At 41.9% G+C, this 18,924-nt stretch overlaps 1 protein-coding gene across 2 annotated transcripts in view; it reads left to right on the top strand.

Moving 5' to 3' along the window:
• The first annotated feature begins 2,450 nt into the window (after positions 1 to 2,450).
• The window catches only part of LOC129853108 (cilia- and flagella-associated protein 46), a 108,731-nt gene continuing 92,257 nt past the window's right edge, over positions 2,451 to 18,924 (top strand). For both annotated transcript variants that reach the window (XM_055918839.1, XM_055918831.1), the window contains exons 1-8: positions 2,451 to 2,724; positions 2,816 to 2,919; positions 13,404 to 13,535; positions 15,881 to 15,945; positions 16,966 to 17,130; positions 17,319 to 17,442; positions 17,633 to 17,727; positions 18,650 to 18,811. In XM_055918839.1, the coding sequence (XP_055774814.1) occupies positions 2,676 to 2,724; positions 2,816 to 2,919; positions 13,404 to 13,535; positions 15,881 to 15,945; positions 16,966 to 17,130; positions 17,319 to 17,442; positions 17,633 to 17,727; positions 18,650 to 18,811 (896 nt within the window). In that variant the 5' untranslated portion in view covers positions 2,451 to 2,675. The remainder of the gene's footprint in view (positions 2,725 to 2,815; positions 2,920 to 13,403; positions 13,536 to 15,880; positions 15,946 to 16,965; positions 17,131 to 17,318; positions 17,443 to 17,632; positions 17,728 to 18,649; positions 18,812 to 18,924) is intronic.

The raw sequence follows: 18,924 nt of genomic DNA, 5'->3' as shown, positions 1-18,924 counted from the left end.
CGAATGCTGTTTATTGACTATAGCTCAGCATTCAACACCATAGTACCCTCCAAGCTCATCATTAAGCTTGAGGCCTCAACCCCGCCCTGTGCAATTGGGTCCTGGATTTCCTGACAGGCCGCCCCCAGGTGGTGAAGGAAACAACATCTCCACTTCGCTGAACCTCAACACTGGGGCCCCACAAGGGTGCGTGCTCAGCCCCCTCCTGTACTCCCTGTTCACCCATGACTACGTGGCCATGCATGCCTCCAACTCAATCATCAAGTTTGCAGACGACACAACAGTAATAGGCTTGATTACCAACAATGACGAGACAGCCTACAGGGAGGAGGTGAGGGCACTTGGAGTGTGGTGTCAGGAAAACAACTTCTCACTCAACGTCAACAAAACAAAGGAGATGATCGTGGACTTCAGGAAACAGCAGAGGGAGCACACCCCTATCCACATCGACGGGACAGCAGTGGAGAAGGTGGAAAGTTTCATGTTCCTCAGAGTACACATCATGGACAAACTGAAATGGTCCACCCACACAGACAATGTGGTGAAGAAGGCGCAACAGCGCCTCTTCAACCTCAGGAGGCTGAAGAAATTTGTCTTGTCACCTAAAACTCTCACACACTTTTACAGATGCACAATTGAGAGCATCCTGTCAGGCTGTATCACCGCCTGGTACGGCAACTGCACCGCCCTCAACCGCAAGGCTCTCCAGAGGGTGGTGCGGTCTGCACAACGCATCACAGAGGGCAAACTACCTCCCCTCCAGGACACCTACAGCAGCCGATGTCACAGGAAGGTCAAAAAGATCATCAAGGACAACAACAACCCGAGCCACTGCCTGTTCACCCCGTTACCACCCAGAAGGCGAAGTCGGTACAGGTGCATCAAAGCTGGGACCGCGAGACTGAAAAACAGCTTTTATCTCAAGGCCATCAGGCTGTTAAACAGCCATCACTAACACAGAGAGGCTGCTGCCTACATACAGACTTGAAATTTTTGGCCACTTTAATAAATTGATCACTAGTCACTTTAATAATGTCTCTTTAATAATGTTTACATATCTTGCATTACACATCTCATATGTATATACCGTATATTATTTTGTACCATCTATTGCATCTTGCCAATGCCGCTCTGTCAATGCTCATCCATATATTTATACACTGCTCAAAAAAATAAAGGGAACACTTAAACAACACAACGTAACTCCAAGTCAATCACACTTCTGTGAAATCAAACTGTCCAATTAGGAAGCAACACTGATTGACAATAGATTTCACATGCTGTTGTGCAAATGGAATAGACAAAAGGTGGAAATTATAGGCAATTAGCAAGACACCCTCAAAAAAAGAGTGATTCTGCAGGTGGTGACCACAGACAACTTCTCAGTTCCTATGCTTCCTGGCTGATGTTTTGGTCACTTTTGAATGCTGGCGGTGCTCTCACTCTAGTGGTAGCATGAGATGGAGTCTACAACCCACACAAGTGGCTCAGGTAGTGCAGTTCATCCAGGATGGCACATCAATGCGAGCTGTGGCAAAAAGGTTTGCTGTGTCTGTCAGCGTAGTGTCCAGAGCATGGAGGCGCTACCAGTAGACAGGCCAGTACATCAGGAGACGTGGAGGAGGTCGTAGGAGGGCAACAACCCAGCAGCAGGACCGCTACCTCCGCCTTTGTGCCAGGAGGTCAAAGCAGATGGTCTTGTCTCCGGTGAAAGGTTGAGAGTGGCTTGGTAGGCAGTGGTAGCTGAGTCATTAGCAAATGAACAGAATGATGGAGGCCACTGTGTTCTTTGTGAACTTCAATGCTGCAGAAATGTTTTGGTACCCTTCACCAGATCTGTGCCTCGACACAATCCTGTCTCAGAGATCTACGGGCAATTTCTTCGACCTCATGGCTTAGTTTTTGCTCTGACATGCACTATCAACTGTGTGACCTTATATAGACAGGTGTGTGCCTTTCCCCAAAAACTTTTTTTTTTGCTTTGTCATTATGGGGTATTGTGTGTAGGTTGCTGAGATTTGCAGAGATTTTTTTTTACATCTATTTAATCAATTTTACAATAAGGCTGTAACATAACAAAATGTGGGAAAAGTCAAGGGGTCTGATTACTTTCTGAAGGCACTAGCGACTTGGGGAGAGACTTTTTCTGGTCCACACGTAATTTTGTAGTGTGTTCATATTTTTATTTATTTATTTTCTAATTATTTGTTGAGGTAAAACTTTATTTGAACTCACATGTCACAATCTGACATGATGGCAGTCAAATTTGTTCGCTTACATTAGATATTTGCAATTTTTACATGGTTTTAGGTAGCCTACATTTTTAAGCGCTACTGAACAAAGAGCGATTTGTGAGCCAAATGACCATCTTTTTGAAACGAATGGAGCCAAATGAACCGGATCACTTAGAGTCGCTTCCGCCGTTACTTGTTGCTAAGATACACTCCCAATTTCCTAACAACAACAAGCAGCAAGCTTAGTAGTGGTGCGACAGGAGACGCAAAAACTTGTCAGTAAGGCTAAGTATTTAGCTAGTAGTATCTATTAAAGCAGTACTAGTGACATATAAATAACTTACCAGGTTAATTAACGTTATGTTAGTTATTAGTTATTTGCTAAAGCTAGCCGGGCCCGCCTAATTCTAGCACAGCAACCAACTGTCAAGACTGAGCATTATGGATCTTCACATTCGCCAGTATTTGACCAAGGCACGCCAACAAAAAGGTAACACACTACTAGCTAGTTTCTTAGCTAGCTAAATAGTTGACTGACAGTGTTGTTGAACACGTTTCATATCGTCTGGTTTTGTCTTTAGACACTGATGCGCTGAATGCAGCCTATGACATGATCAGAGAGGGGTCAGATACGCGATGCTTCTGCCCGGAGTTGTACGTTCTGTGCGCAGAACAAGCCCTACAGGTAGGCTTATGATGTGCTATAACGTTGCAAACAATTCTATTAGCTACAGTGTTACATTGTTGTTACAATGTTGCATTGTTACCATTGTAAGCCAGGTAACGTAAACTCACGTATACTCGTACATACAATTGCCCTTATTTTAGTGCCCCCAAAACGTAATAATTCCAGATCCACTGTAATTGTAACGTCCTGACCAGAGTTCGTATGTGTTTTGCTGTTTTAGTGTTGGTCAGGACGTGAGCTGGGTGGGAATTCTATGTTGTGTGTCTAGTTTGTCTGTTTCTATGTTGGGTTAAATGTGTTGCCTGATATGGTTCTCAATTAGAGGCAGGTGTTTGACATTTCCTCTGATTGAGAACCATATTAAGGAAGGCTGTTCTCACTGTTTGTTGGTGGGTGATTGTTCCTGTGTCAGTGCTACACGGGACTGTGGCGGTTAGTGTGTTTTGTCAGTTTGTATAGTGTCTTGTTTTATTTTATTAAATTCAATATGTCTAATTACCACGCTGCACATTGGTCCTCTGATCCTTCTCGCCTCTCCTCGTCCGAGGAAGAGCTAGACTGCCGTTACAGTAATGTCAATACCATTGTAAAGCACAATTTATCCCCTTTCCATCAATAATCAATTACATGACCTAAACACTGCCCGTTTCTGCATAATTCAAGCAGGCATGAGCCCCGTCTGGTCTTTTTAAAAATGGCGGGTGGGGAAGCGAAACTAATGCGTGATAGTGATATGGAGATATGTTGTGTGGGAAAATTGCTTTTTTTTACTCTATCTGTCCAACTGATCACCTTATCACCTCTAAAATGTAAATAAAACACTAAAAAGAGTTTATATAATGTGTCATTACATACCTATTTGAAGGTTTATGTCGAATTTGAATCGGGTTTTTAGAGCGATGCTAAAGTGATCTTAGAATTAAACAGCGGCTTTGAGAATGATGATCGCATGCAATGAGGATGCAAAAAATGACTAGGTATCCCCCTTACCCCGTCACGGTGAGTAGTGCTACACCTGGTGGAGAGAGATTGTAAGACAGAAATAGTTGCTTTATGCGTGCTGTACGTTACGACATGACATGTCCCGATGTAACGGAGGGTCTGTTTTTTCAACTTTTCTCCAATACTATAGAGCCATTACCATGTCGATCAACGCTTGAATAGAAACCTAGTTCACACCCCTGATTTTGAAGTCAACACAGTCGCTACAGTCCCATTAGTTTTCTTTGTAGCCTCGTTTGAATGTTGTGGTTGCGCACATTAGTACGGAATGGGGTGAGTTTACGTTAGTTAGCTAGTGTTCGCTACAATCATGCAGTGGTGATGTTAGTCTTGTTGGGGCAACCCCCCCCAATGTTTTTTAGATGCATGCCAGCAAAGCCACCACACAACACTAGTGAATTTCACTATAATGGTGACAAACGTTGCCCACAAAGTAATAGGGCCTACATAAAGCTGTCCCAACCTCAGAGCTTTCTTTGCAGCACCATGGAGTGAATCCATACCACCCCTACCACCTGGCTATCAGCGGTGCCTTGTCTGTCAGCGAAACAGTTCGGAAACAGTTCAGTTGATATGGCTGACTTGCTTAAACAATTGGGATGTACAAACTATGGCATAAGGGAATGATGAGCGGATAAGAGGAAATCTGTAATTTCAATGGGCCATTCTTACACTATTCTCACTGTACACCAAGTCAAAACCGTAGGATAAATAAAGGGGCATATAAGCAGACAATGAAAGCTCTTACAATATTCAATTATGACATTTCTCTAAAACAGGCTATAGGCCACATGTACAAGCAATTTGGTGGCATTCCCTGAGTCTCTTTACTGTGTCGCCACCATACTCAATGCTAGGTAGAAGGACTGCTACTTCGATGCAGACAAGAAACAGGGTTTACGTAAAATGCCAAGAGTGTGCAAAGCTGTCATCAAGGCAAAGGGTTGCTACTTTGAAGAATCTAAAATATAAATATATTTAGATTTGTTTTACACTTTTTGGGTCACAACATGATTCCATATGTGTTATTTCATAGTTTAGATGTCTTCACTATTATTCTACATTGTAGAAAATAGTAAAAATAAAGAAAACCCTTTGAGTGTGTAGGTGTGTCCAAACTTTTGACTGGTACTGTATATATATTTTTTGCTGAACAGGTGTCTCAGAAGAGGTGGGGTTTATCCCCAGCTGCCCTTAATGATGGGTCGCCACTGCAATCATGTCCCTAATCCCACTTTCCATATGCGCTTTTCTTTCTGTGCTTAGCGCAGTCATGTCATGGTTGTTGGTATTAAAATGATATAGTTAAGTGTAGGCTTCTTTATAAAACGTTTCTATTTAAGATCAGGAAGTAGACTATTTACTTTGAACAAGATTGAATACTCAACAATGACATTTACAGCAAACAATGACTGATGATGCACTACCCAATGATGCAAAAACTGATGATGCACTACCCAATTTCGAAATTGCACCTTGTGCATTCTACTATTACAACTTTCAAGAGTCAGTTAAAAGCCGGACTGAGTTCCTTAAAAAAAAAAAAAATTGTCAACCACTGGAAAGGGGGATAAGCTGTATCTGGCTGTGCAGAATATAAAATTGATCTGCACGCCTGTTACATTAAATGCAACATCTTGGAATCTAAATTCAATAGAGTGTGTGTTGTAAGGGCTCTCTTTCGATATAATAATGATGGAACTGTCATATGCTCACTTGATCAAGGATTTAGTCTGTGGTTGAGACTGATAGCATTGAGAAAGATGTCGGCAGCAGTTTTGTGTTGAATTGCTGTACATCAATCAATCAATCAAATGTATTTATATAGCCCTTCTTACATCAGCTGATATCTCAAAGTTCTGTACAGAAATCCAGCCTAAAACCCCAAACAGCAAGCAATGCAGGTGTATAAGCACGATGGCTAGGTAAAACTCCCTAGAAAGGCCAAAACCTAGGAAGAAACCTAGAGAGGAACCAGGCTATGAGAGGTGGCCAGTCCTCATCTGGCTGTGCCGTGGGGAGATTATAACAGAACATGGCCAAGATGTTCAAATGTTCATAAATGACCAGTATGGTCAAATAATAATAATCACAGTGGTTGTAGAGGGTGCAACAGGTCAGCACCTCAGGACTAAATGTCAGTTGGCTTTTCATAGCCGATCATGAAGAGTATCTCTACCGCTCCTGCTGTCTCTAGAGAGTTGAAAACAGCAGGTCTGGGACAGGTAGCACGTTTCCTGTGAACAGGTCAGGGTTCCATAGCCGCAGGCAGAACAGTTGAAACTGGAGCAGCAGCACGGCCAGGTGGACTGGGGACAGCAAGGAGTCATCATGCCAGGTAGTCCTGAGGCATGGTCCTAGGGCTCAGGTCCTCCGAGATAGAGAAAGATCTCCGCCACGGCACAACCCAAGGGGGGGGCGCCAACCCAGAAAGTAAGATTACGTCAGTGACTCAACACACTCAAGTGACGCACCCCTCCTAGGGACGGCATGGAAGAGCACCAGTAAGCCAGTGACTCAGCCCCTGTAATAGGGTTAGAGGCAGAGAATCCCAGTGGAGAGAGGGGAACCGGCCAGGCAGAGAAAGCAAGGGCGGTTCGTTGCTCCAGAGCCTTTCTATTCACCTTCACACTCCTGGGCCAGACTACACTCAATCATATGACCCACTGAAGAGATGATTCTTCAGTAAAGACTTAAAGGTTGAGACCGAATCTGCGTCTCTCACATGGGTAGGCAGACCATTCCATAAAAATGGAGCTCTATAGGAGAAAGCCCTGCCTCCAGGTGTTTGCTTAGAAATTCTAGGGACAATTAGGAGGCTTGCGTCTTGTGACCGTAGCGTACGTGTAGGTATGTACGGCAGGACCAAATCGGAAAGATAGGTAGGAGCAAGCCCATGTAATGCTTTTTAGATTAGCAGTAAAACCTTGAAATCAGCCCTAGCCTTAACAGGAAGCCAGTGTAGGGAGGCTAGCACTGGAGTAATATGATAACATTTTTGGGTTCTAGTCAGGATTCTAGCAGCCGTATTTAGCACCAACTGAAGTTTATTTAGTGCTTTTTCCGGGTAGCCGGAAAGTAGAGCATTGCAGTAGTCTTACCTAGAAGTAAACAAAAGCATGGATACATTTTTCTGCATCATTTTTGGACAGAAAGTTTCTGATTTTTGCAATGTTACGTAGATGGAAAAAAGCTGTCCTTGGAACAGTCTTGATATGTTCGTCAAAAGAGAGAATGGGGTCCAGAGTAACGCTGAGGTCCATACAACCATCAAGATTAATTGTCAGATTCAACAGAAGATCTCTTTGTTTCTTGGGACCTAGACCAAGCATCTCTGTTTTGTCCGAGTTTAAAAGTAGAAAGTTTGCAGCCATCCACTTCCTTATGTCTGAAACACAGGCTTCTAGCGAGGGCAATTTTGGGGCTTCACCATGTTTCATTTTTATTTTATTTTACCTTTATTTAACCAGGTAGGCTAGTTGAGAACAAATTCTCATTTATAACTGCGACCTGGCCAAGATAAAGCATAGCAGTATGAACAGACAACAACACAAAGTTACACATGGAGTAAACAATAAACAAGTCAATATGAGTTAGGTAAATTGGGTGGGCTGTTTACAGATGGACTATGTACAGCTGCAGCGATCGGTTAGCTGCTCAGATAGCAGATGTTTAAAGTTGGTGAGGGAATTGAAATGTACAGCTGTGTGTCATCCGCATAGCAGTGAAAGTTAACATTATGTTTTTTCGAATGACATCCCCAAGAGGTAAAATATATAGTGAAAACAATAGTGGTCCTAAAACGGAACCTTGAGGAACACCGAAATTTACAGTTGATTTGTCAGAGGACAAACCATTCACAGAGACGAACTGATATCTTTCCGGCAGATAAGATCTAAACCAGGCCAGAACTTGTCCGTGTAAACCAATTTGGGTTTCCAATCTCTCCAAAAGAATGTGGTGATCGATGGTATCAAAAGCAGCACTAAGGTCTAGGAGCACGAGGACAGATGCACAGCCTCGGTCTGACGCCATTAAAAGATAATTTACCACCTTCACAAGTGCAGTCTCAGTGCTATGATGTGGTCTGAAACCAGACTGAAGCGTTTTGTATACATTGTTTGTTTTCAGGAAGGCAGTGAGTTGCTGCACAACAGCTTTTTCATTTTTTTTTTAAAGGAATGGGAGATTCGATATAGGCCGATGAGTTTTTTATATTTTCTGGGTCAAGGTTTGGCTTTTTGAAGAGAGGCTTTATTACTGCCACTTTTAGTGAGTTTGGTACACATCCGGTGGATAGAGAGACGTTTATTATGTTCAACATAGGAGGGCCAAGCTCTTTCAGTAGTTTAGTTGGAATAGGGTCCAGTATGCAGCTTGAAGGTTTAGAGGCCATGATTATTTTCATCAATGTGACAAGAGATATATATAAAAAAAAAAGTTGAGTGTCTCCCTTGATCCTAGGTCCTGGCAGTGTTGTGCAGACTCAGAACAACTGAGCTTTGGAGGAATACGCAGATTTAAAGAGGAGTCCGTAATATGCTTTCTAATGATCATGATCTTTTCGTCAAAGAAGTTCATGAATTTTTCACTGCTGAAGTGAAAGCCATCCTCTCTTGGGGAATGCTGCTTTTTAGTTAACTTTGCGACAATATCAAAAATACATTTTGGATTGTTTTTTTCCCCTCAATTAAGTTGGAAAAATAAGATGATCGAGCAACAGTGAGGGCTCTTTGATACATCACGGTACTGTCTTTCCAAGCTAGTCGGAAGACTGTAGCACCATTTCCATTCCAATTTTCTGTAAGCTTGCTTCAGAGCTCGGGTATTTTCTGTGTACCAGGGAGCTAGTTTCTAGGGTATTACGCAAGGTTAAATTGAGTTCCTCAGTTAGGTGGTTAACTGATTTTTGTACTCTGACGTCCTTGGGTAGGTGGAGGGAGTCTGGAAGGGCATCTTGGAATCTTTGGGTTGTCTGAGACTTTATAGCACAGCTTTTGATGATCCTTGGTTGGGGTCTGAGCAGATTATTTGTTGCGATTGCAAATTTAATAAAATGGTGGTCCGATTGTCCAGGATTATGAGGAAAAACATTAAGATCCACAACATTTATTCCACGGGACAAAACTAGGTCCAGAGTATGACTGTGGCAGTGAGTAGGTCTGGAGACATGTTGAACAAAACCCACTGAGTCGATGATCGCTCCGAAAGCCTTTTGGAGTGGGTCTGTGGACTTTTCCATGTGAATATTAAAGTCACCAAAAATGTGAATATTATTTGCCATGACTACAAGGTCCGATAGGAATTCAGGGAACTCAGTGAGGAATGCTGTATATGGCCCAGGAGGCCTGTAAACAGTAGCTATAAAAAATGATTGAGTAGGCTGCATAGATTTCCTGACTAGAAGCTCAAAAGACGACAATTGTAAATTGAAATTTGCTATCGTGAATGTTAGCAACACCTCCGCTTTTGCGGGATGCGTGGTGGATATGGTCACTAGTGTAACCAGGAGGTGAGGCCTCATTTAACACACTAAATTTATCAGGCTTAACCCATGTTTCAGTCAGGCCAATCACATCAAGATTATGATCAGTGATTAGTTAATTAGTTAACTGCTTTGGGAGTGAGGGATCTAACATTAAGTAGCCATATTTTGAGATGTGAGATATCACAATCTCTTTCAATAATGACAGGAATGGAGGAGGTCTTTATTCCAGTGAGATTGCAAAGGCAAACACTGCCATGTTTCGTTTTGCCCAACCTAGGTCGAGGCACAGACACTGTCTCAATGGGGATAGCTAAGCTGACTACACTGAATGTGCTAGTTGCAGACTCCACTAAGCTTGCAGGCTTGCTATCTCATTGTGGAGCTAGGGGAGTTAGAGCTCTGTCAATGTTTGTAGAGAAGATGAGAACACCCCTCCAGCTAGGATGGAGTCCATCACACCTCAGCAGGCCAGGCTTGGTCCTGTTTGTGGGTGAGTCCCAGAAAGAGGGCCAATTATCTACAAATTCTATCTTTTGGGAGGTGCAGAAAACAGTTTTTAACCAGCGATTGAGTTTTGAGACTGCTGTAGAGCTCATCACTCCCCTAACTGGGAGGGGGCCAGAGACAATTACTCGATGCCGACATCTTTCTAGCTGATTTACACATTGAAGCTATGTTGCGCTTGGTGACCTCTGACTGTTTCATCCTAACATCGTTGGTGCCAACGTGGATAACAATATCCCTCTACTCTCTACCCTACATTTAGGCTACTCTACTAGTCATTTCCTTTGGTTCACAGGAGTGTATTGTTGGTCCAGAAATAACCATGTCCACATTATTTGGGGCAGTATTCCGACTTGACTTTGAGCGTAACTCAGACTTTCAAGTGAATCATTCATTGATGTCAAAGGGAGACTTTCAGATGTCAAGTCTCTGAATACCGCACTTACTGTGTACAGTCCTGGTATACCCGAAATAGGACATTGAAGTGTTCAACACATCAGATTTTGTATGATCTGACTGTGTTTTTACACTGACTGAGTAGGTAACTCAGGTGAGAAATACACTACATGACACCTGCTCGTCGTATATATCATTCCAAAGTCATGTGCATTAATATGGAGTTGGTCCCACCCATGTTGCTATAATAGTCACCACTCTTCTGGGAAGGCTTTCTACTAGATGTTGGAACATTGCTGCAGGGGCTTGCTTCTATTCAGCCAAGCGTTAGTGAAGTCGGGCACTGATGTTGAGTGATTAGGCCTGGCTCGCAGTCGGCGTTCCAATTCACCCCAAGGTGTTAGATGGGATTGAGGTCAGGGCTCTGTGCAGGCCAGTCAAGTTCTTCCACACCAATCTCGACAAACCATTTCTGTATGGACCTCGCTTTGTGCACGAGGGCATTGTCATTCTGAAACAGAAAATGGCCTTCCCCAAACTGTTGCCACAAAGTTGGAAGCACAGAATCGTCTAGAATTTCATTGTATGCTGTAGTTTTAAGATTTCCCTTCACTGGAACTAAGGGGCCTAGCTCGAACCATAAACTGCCCCAGACCATTATTCCTCCACCAAAATGTTATAGTTGGTACTATGCATTGAGGTAGTTGGCGTTCTCCTGGCATCCGCCAAACGCAGATTAGTCCGTTAGACTGCCAGATGGTGAAGCGTGAGTCATCACTCCAGAGAACCTGTTTCCACTGCTCCAGAGTCCAATGACGGCGATCTTTACACTCCAGCTTGGCATTGCGCATGGTGATCTTAGGCTTGTGTGCGGCTGCTGGGCCATGGAAACCCATTTCATGAATCTCCCTAGGGACTGAGTAATGAAGTGGCTGTACAGAATTTGAAAAACGTTTAAATGAATAGAATCACAGTTTGCTGAGTAATTGACTGAAATCCACTACAATTGTGTTTATTTTCCACTTCGATGGCGAAATTTCTGTACTGCTAACATTCACTTCCAATCATTTTTGCTCGCATTGCTAGTTCTATTGTTTCTAATTATTCCACATTTATGCAAATGTTTATGGGATATTACAATCCTCTTGTCTTAATCTGTATATTTTCATCCTAGCCTGTAAACTAATCCTGCCTGGCAGATCTTAATGTGCCTTTAGCTTCTACCAAGCCCCATTCCTCTCTTACGTAATCTCAACAACAGTCATTAGAGTGTTATATGATGCAGAAGGGAATAGCCTATGTTGTTTAGTAAATAAAAAGTTAACACATCAAAATACTGTTTAATTCCTAATGAGCCATCCTTGTTTGCAGCAATTAGAGACTCAGGCTAATGACAAATATGTTGTGGTTAAGATGAGTTGAGATGTATGTTGTTTATATATGGGTCAGGTTGGATAGCACAGAAAAAGTCAGTGTGAGTAAGAATCACATTTGTCTTTTGCTCAGAGATCCATGGGCCATAAAGAATGGTTGAATAATGCTTAATTCTTGCCGGCAGCAATATGAGCTCACATGGGGCAAATCTTAGGCATGTAGCCTACATGCTTCACAAGATTAAGCATTATTCATATGAACCCTTTCAGAAGACTTACGGGAAATCCCAACAAAGACTCATCATGATTGTATGCTTTCCCCCAGAGTAAACACGTGCCATAAGAATTGTTGAATATACCAAACTGAATATTTACAGTACCTTCGGAAAGTATTCAGACCCCTTGACTTTTTCCACATTTTGTTACATCACAGCCTTATTCTAAAATGGATTAAACGTTTTTTTGTCCTCCTCAATCTACAAACAATACCCCATAATGACAAAGCAAAATGTATTTGTAAAAATATTTTTGCTAATTTATAATAAAAATGGAAAAAACGATGACATTTACACAAGTATTCAGACCCTTTACTCAGTACTATAGAAGCACATTTGACAGCTATTACAGCATCAAGTCTTCTTGGGTATGAGCTTGGCACACCTGTATTTGGAGAGTTTCTCCCATTATTCTCTGCAGATCCTCTTAAGCTCTGACAGGTTGGAGGGGGAGCGTTGCTGCACAGCCATTTTCAGGTCTCTCCAGAGATGTTCGATCGGGTTCTTGTCCGGTCTCTGGCTGAGCCACTCAAGGACATTCAGAGACTTGTCCCGAAACCACCCCTGCATTGTCTTGGCTGTGTGCTTAGGGTTGTTGTCCTGTTCGAAGGTGAACCTTCACCCCCAGTCTGAGGTCCTGAGCGCTCTGGAGCAGGTTTTCATCAAGGATCTCTGTACTTTCTCCGTTCATCTTTCCCTCGATCCTGACTAGGTTTCCTCCAGACGTGACGCCAAGAGTTCAATCTTGGCTTCACCAGACCAGAGAATCTTGTTTCTCATCGTCCTTGAGTCCTTTAGGGGACTTTTGGCAAAGTCCAAGCGGGCAGTCATGTGCCTTTTACTGAAGATTGGCTTCTGTCTGACCACTCTACCATAAAGGCCTGATTGATGGAGTGCTGCATAGATGGTTGTTCTTCTGGAAGGTTTTCCAATCTCCACTTTGTCATTATTAATTTTACATTTACATTTAAGTCATTTATCAGACGCTCTTATCCAGAGCGACTTACAAATTGGAAAGTTCATACATATTCATCCTGGTCCCCCCGTGGGAAATGAACCCACAACCCTGGCGTTGCAAGCGCCATGCTCTACCAACTGAGCCACACGTGGTCCCGTGTGGCTTAATTCATTTTTGAATCTGGCTGTAACGTAACAAAATGTGGAAAGGGGTCTGAATACTTTCTGAATGCACTTTATATTTAATTTGACCCTGTTCTGGATCTGGATGGCGGTCAGCCTGTTGAGTATGGCTGGTCTACATAGCTTTAGCCAGTGAAACACTGGCTTCCATTGCACAGTCAACTTTGTTTAATGGGAAAACACATGCACACAAAGAAATAAATCAACATCGAACTCCGATTTCAGTCAAGTTGCTGAATTACAGATTAAAAGTAGAATACTGTTTGAAAACAGCATATTTCAGGGTCTGTTTTGTGTTTTTAGCTGGGATGTGCAGATATCAGCCGAGACTGCCTAATGATGTACTTTGAAGGGAAACCCCCAGCCAATCAATTCCTGTGCCGAGCGTACCTCTGTCAGGGCCAGCTGGAGTCTCCACAGAGCTTTGGGAGTGTGGTGAGGACAAACACGACTAAAAGTCTACTAGTTTGTGGTTGTTCAGCGATGTTTGGTCGTCTAAGCGTATCTTGTATGATTACCATTGGTTTGACATTTTATAATGGATGAACAGAGACAACCTTTGTGACTCTAGCAGGACTGTCATTATTTTCCCATAGAACCAGCAGCTTAGCACTGGTTCCTCTGCTCTGACCTCTGCATACTTCCATATGAGGCTCTGGGCCCGGTTGCATAAAACACCTGAAGTTATTATCCCCCTTATCTTTTCCTTAAAGTTTCCCTAACTTTAAGTCCGTTGCACAAAACATTTTAAGGTGAATTTCCAGAGGGCCCAGAGCCTCATATGGAAGTATGCAGAGGTCAGAGCAGAGGAACCAGTGCTAAGCTGCTGGTTCTATGGGAAAATAATGACAGTCCTGGCACACTTTTTTACTCCATACATGTTTCCCTGACACCAAAGGTACTCATTACATTTTGAATGCTTAGCAGGACAGGAAAATGGTCCAATTCACACACTTATCAAGAGAACATGCCTGGTCATCCCTACTGCCTCTGATCTGGCGGACTCACTATACACAAATGCTCTTTTTGTAAATGATATGAGTGTTGGAGGGTGCCCCTGGCTATCCGTAAATTTAAAAAACAAGAACAATTGTGCCATCTGGTTTGCTTAATATAAGACATTTGAAATTATTTTTACTTTTGATACTTATGTATATTTGATCATTTACATTTGATACTTAAGTATATTTAAAACCAAATACTTTTTGACTTTTACTCAAATAGAATTTTACTGGGTGAATTTCACTTTTACTTGAGTCATTTTTCTTTACTTTTACTCAAGTATGACAATTGGGTACTTTTCCCACCACTTTCCACCACTAGTTAACAGCATTTGTTGAGGTGAATGTTGCTTTCATCTGCTCTGGTTGCAAAAGGAAAACATCAACCAGCTACCTACTTAGCTAAACAATGGAAGGTGCATGGCTACAAAGCTACTGTAGCTGGCTAGTTCGCTATAGCTACTCTGTAAGCTAGCTTGAGGTACTAGAAAGTAATATAAACAAGTTGAGAAAAAAGTAACAACAAGAAACGTGGTTTATTATTGTCTGAATCAATTTGGTTATCCTGTCTTGATTGTAGAAGTTCTATTTTGCTAGCTAACAAAATGAAAGCAATCTATTTGAGAGAAGTTTAGTCCGTGAAATCAGGCCGTCTCCATGGAAACCAGAAACTCTTTCTGCCATACGTGCCTTCAAACTACCATAAAACCCCTTAAATATGCCCTTGACTAAGGAAATATTTGAGAGGCTCTATGCAACGCCCTTAAGCAATTCCCTTAGGTAAGGGAACATTGTGCAACATCATAAAACATCTTAGGTTATTTTTCCATCATCTTTTCCCTAAAAAGTTTCATTAACTTTAAGTCAGTTGCACAAAACATTTTAAGGCAAATTTCTCCCTTAAATTAGGGGCCCGGTTTCATAAAACATAAAACATAAAACCCCTTAAATTATGCCCTTAAGGAAATGTTTGTGTGCCTCTATGCAACACCCTTACACAAAAGTGTTTCTCTTCAGGGTTTACCTGTAATAAATAATTTTCCCTTACCTAAGGGAATTGTGTAAGGGTGTTGCATAAAGCCCATTATTTTTACAGGTTTTACGGTAGTTTGAAGGCAGTAAAGCAGAAAGAGTATGTGGTTACCATAGAGACGACCTAATTCACTGACTGAATGTCTCTTGAAAGAGATCACATTTATTTTGGATGATTGCAAAATAGAAGTTCTACATTCAAGACAAGAGAAACAAATTGATTCAGATGATGATAATAATAATGCATTTTCTCAACTTGTTCCTATGACTTTCTAGCAAGCAAAGTTAATTTACAGAGTAGGTAGCTAGCTAGCCAGCTAGCTTTGTAGCCGTGGATTGTGCACCTTCCATTGTTTAGCTATGTAGCTAGCTAGATATCTATTTAGCTGGTGAATGTTTTCCTTTTGAAACCAGGGCAAAGGGAAGCAACATTCACCTCCATAAAGGTGTTTACATTGAGATCCGTAATGAATGAAGCACGTAAGGGACCTACCTCATGGGCACCCTTAACTTATTCACTTCATTTAATGGGGAAATGCACCTTGAAATGTTTTGTGCAACTTTAAGGGGGAAATTAACTTAAAATATGTTATGCAACCAGGTCCAGATCCCAAGCCTTGATATAAATACGATGAATGACTCATATAACATACATCTATAGTGTTTATTATGTTATTCCTCCTCTACCTGTCTGTTATTGTGACCCCCCCCCCCCCCCCTCTTTCATACTCATTATTTCACTCTTAGGAGGAGATTGAAAAGGCTGTGATTTATTTTCTGAAGGCTATTGAGATTTCAAAGGTCAAACCAAGGTATGCAATCTAACATGAGTCATTTTCCTGTCTTCATCGTTGACCAAAGTGAGCCGTACCCACACTCTTTGACAGAAAAGTTGAATTATTTATTTGATATGTGGTCCGTCTTTCATATTGTCAAGCACAAAGTTGCATCATGTCAGTCTATGTTAAAATAGATCATAGAGGGGAAATATTCACAGGATGACGACAGGCTTAGGTGGGAAGTATGGGGGATGAAGGTTTCCTCTGTTGCTGGGGCACAGAAATATCCAGGAGTGGGAGACTGAGTGAAAATATAGGCCTTTTTTCAATATAATTAATCTCTTGGTGCGCAAACATATGATACAAATATGAAGTTGCTCTTAAGATTCATATTTGTTTCACCTTAAGGGTGAAAAGGCTAGCCATAAGCAAATAGCAAAGCAATAAGAATATCAAACGTAATTATCTACTGGCTTATATGCCTTGTGACTGTACACAGATATGTTATGAGATTTATGCAAAAATGCTCTACAGACAGTAAGAGGTTCATTATTAAGTCATCATATAGGCCCACAGAGATCTTATTAAATTACAGATCTAATATGTAAAATATATGTGTCAATGAAGGGCTGCCGGAACAATCCCAATTAAGACCAAAGGGAATGACTTTAACACAGTCCAGACTAAAGTACTCCTTCATCCCTGGAGGATAAATTAGTTTGAATTATGTTAGAAAAACTGCAGTAATCTCTGCATCCTTTTTAGTTGATAAATTCCACCCTCGTAGCCTGTAAGTCAGTAATGGCTGTACTCCAAATGGAGATTTACCATAGGGCTAAAGTCTCCAGTCACTCATTGAAAGACTGTTATACTGTACTGTGTACATACATTTTCAATTTATAGGAATTTTCATCCCAAAGTCAACACTTGGCCTACATTAAAATGTACTGTATAACTGCACTAAAAAGATCAGATAGTGTTTTTCTGCTGTGTAAATGATTGATCTCAACAACAGGTTTTCTTCTTTCTCTCATGCTCTTTACTTTCGGGTAGATACCACTTTTTGGTGTTCAATGCTTCAGTGCTCTACTTCCAGATGGTCCGGCCGCTCCTGCGGTCCGGGCCACGCCAACACCTGGTGCCCACCCTCACTCAGGTGGTCAAGGCACTGGAGGAGGTTGGGGAACAAGACTACAGTTGGAGGGCTCAGCTCATGCTGTAGGTGGCTCTAACTGTCATGCTTTGTCTCATCATACAGTAACAATCAGTAATGCCAAATGTCCCTCAATTATGACACTGAACATTTATGAATCAAGATTTAAAAAAATAAATATATATTTCAGTACAACGATTTGTATTGAGGTGCAGAGTAAAGTGATTGTTGTATCCATTGTCTCTACATGCAGACACCTTGTTGAATGCCTTGTGGATGCTGGGAAAGGGAAAGAAGCTTCTAGTTTTGCCAAGGCCACCTCAGACTTCATAGAGTCACATATCCCTGACCTGTATCCAAAGATATTTTCCCTACAGGTAAAGCCTCTTTTTTGTTGTTGTTATGTGCTGACTAAAGTCATGAACTCCTTTTCGGATGTGGTGTCAGGGTCTGGAAAGACACAACTAGGGTCTCCCTTGTTTTGACTGTCTTTGGGTAGAGCATGGTTACATGTGGGGTTAAACTGGGTCGTTCTATTTATCTACTAATAAATTACGTTACTCCTAGGTACGACACAAGCTGTTTGACTTCACTAAAACCCCCCAAAAAACTGAAGCAAGTCCTGTTTTATCAGTCATCTACAAAATGCAGAAGCTCAAACAGTAAGTGTTTCCCCCCTTTGTCTAACATGATATTATTTTGTTTAATCAACTTAAGAGTTCTTTGTCACTTAACTTTTCCATGCCCCGTTGAGCGTCTTCGTAGGCTCAAGGTTTTTTTGCGGCAAGACATCCCAAGAGATTACGCATCAGAGTATGTTTCTTTTCCAACTATGGATGTATTCTGTATCTTCATTTATGAGACTGTAAAGCAGTAACCACAATAACCGTTAACAAGTTGAAGCTAAATATTTTGAAAGTGCTTTTGGGATTAGGTTGTGATGTGCATATTGATAATCTTTCCCTTTGAAAATCCATCTGAAGAATCATACTGCAGCCACTGTTATTTTTCCCCAAAGTTTTTTGCAAGAAGCAAAAGGCTTTGATCTCATTTTTTGCAGCCATACACATTGTGCTTTTTAAAGACTAAAAGGTTATTGTTTGCTGTGGTATGTCTGTTTATTTGTTTGCCATGGTTTAATGAGTTGAGAGTGGGCAGTTCTTTATTAGTGGTTCTAAAGATCACATTGCTCAAGTTGATTTGGACCCTCTGTACCCGCTGGACCTAGGTCATTGGGTTAGTGATATGCTGTCTCTCAGCTAGACCCGGAGCATCTCAGAGGTGACAAGGTTATTAGACCACTGATATTTATTGCCCGTTTGTATGGCTTTTGGTACTACTGAGAGGAAGACCAGCGCCCTCCCCGCAGGCGTGTACTCTACATGTCAGACTATCTCACGGTTAACAAGCTGAGCTATAGACATGGGCAGCATGACTCATACCATCATCCAGACCCTACCATCATCATGAGAATTATAAACAGTAGGTTAACATGCCCTGGGTTCAGTGTGTGTGTGTGTGTGCGTGCGTGTGTGTGTTTGCGCGCACTAATGTGCATGTGTGTGTTCATTTTGCGTTCCACAGTAAGGTTGATGACGTTTGCGAGGCCAGAAAAGAGGACGCTGCCAGAATTAAGGAGATTTTCCTGCTCCTTATGCATTCTGCTGCAGCCCAATCCCCTGTTATAGCGCGTGGCTCCAGCCCTTGTCTTGCAGAGAGCCCCTCACCCATCCCTCCAGCTGACAGGTCGACATCTCCTCTCCTGTTGCAATACTTACTATCATCACTACAATTGGCCTCGTAATTGCCCATATTTCGTTGGACTCTATTCACCTGCCGTTGAATTCATGTGAATTGAT

The sequence above is a fragment of the Salvelinus fontinalis genome, chromosome 1, assembly GCF_029448725.1.
Source record: "Salvelinus fontinalis isolate EN_2023a chromosome 1, ASM2944872v1, whole genome shotgun sequence".
Taxonomy (NCBI): domain Eukaryota; kingdom Metazoa; phylum Chordata; class Actinopteri; order Salmoniformes; family Salmonidae; genus Salvelinus; species Salvelinus fontinalis.
The sequence above is the reverse complement of the archived record's forward strand: the minus strand, read 5'-3'. Positions and strand labels throughout refer to the sequence as shown.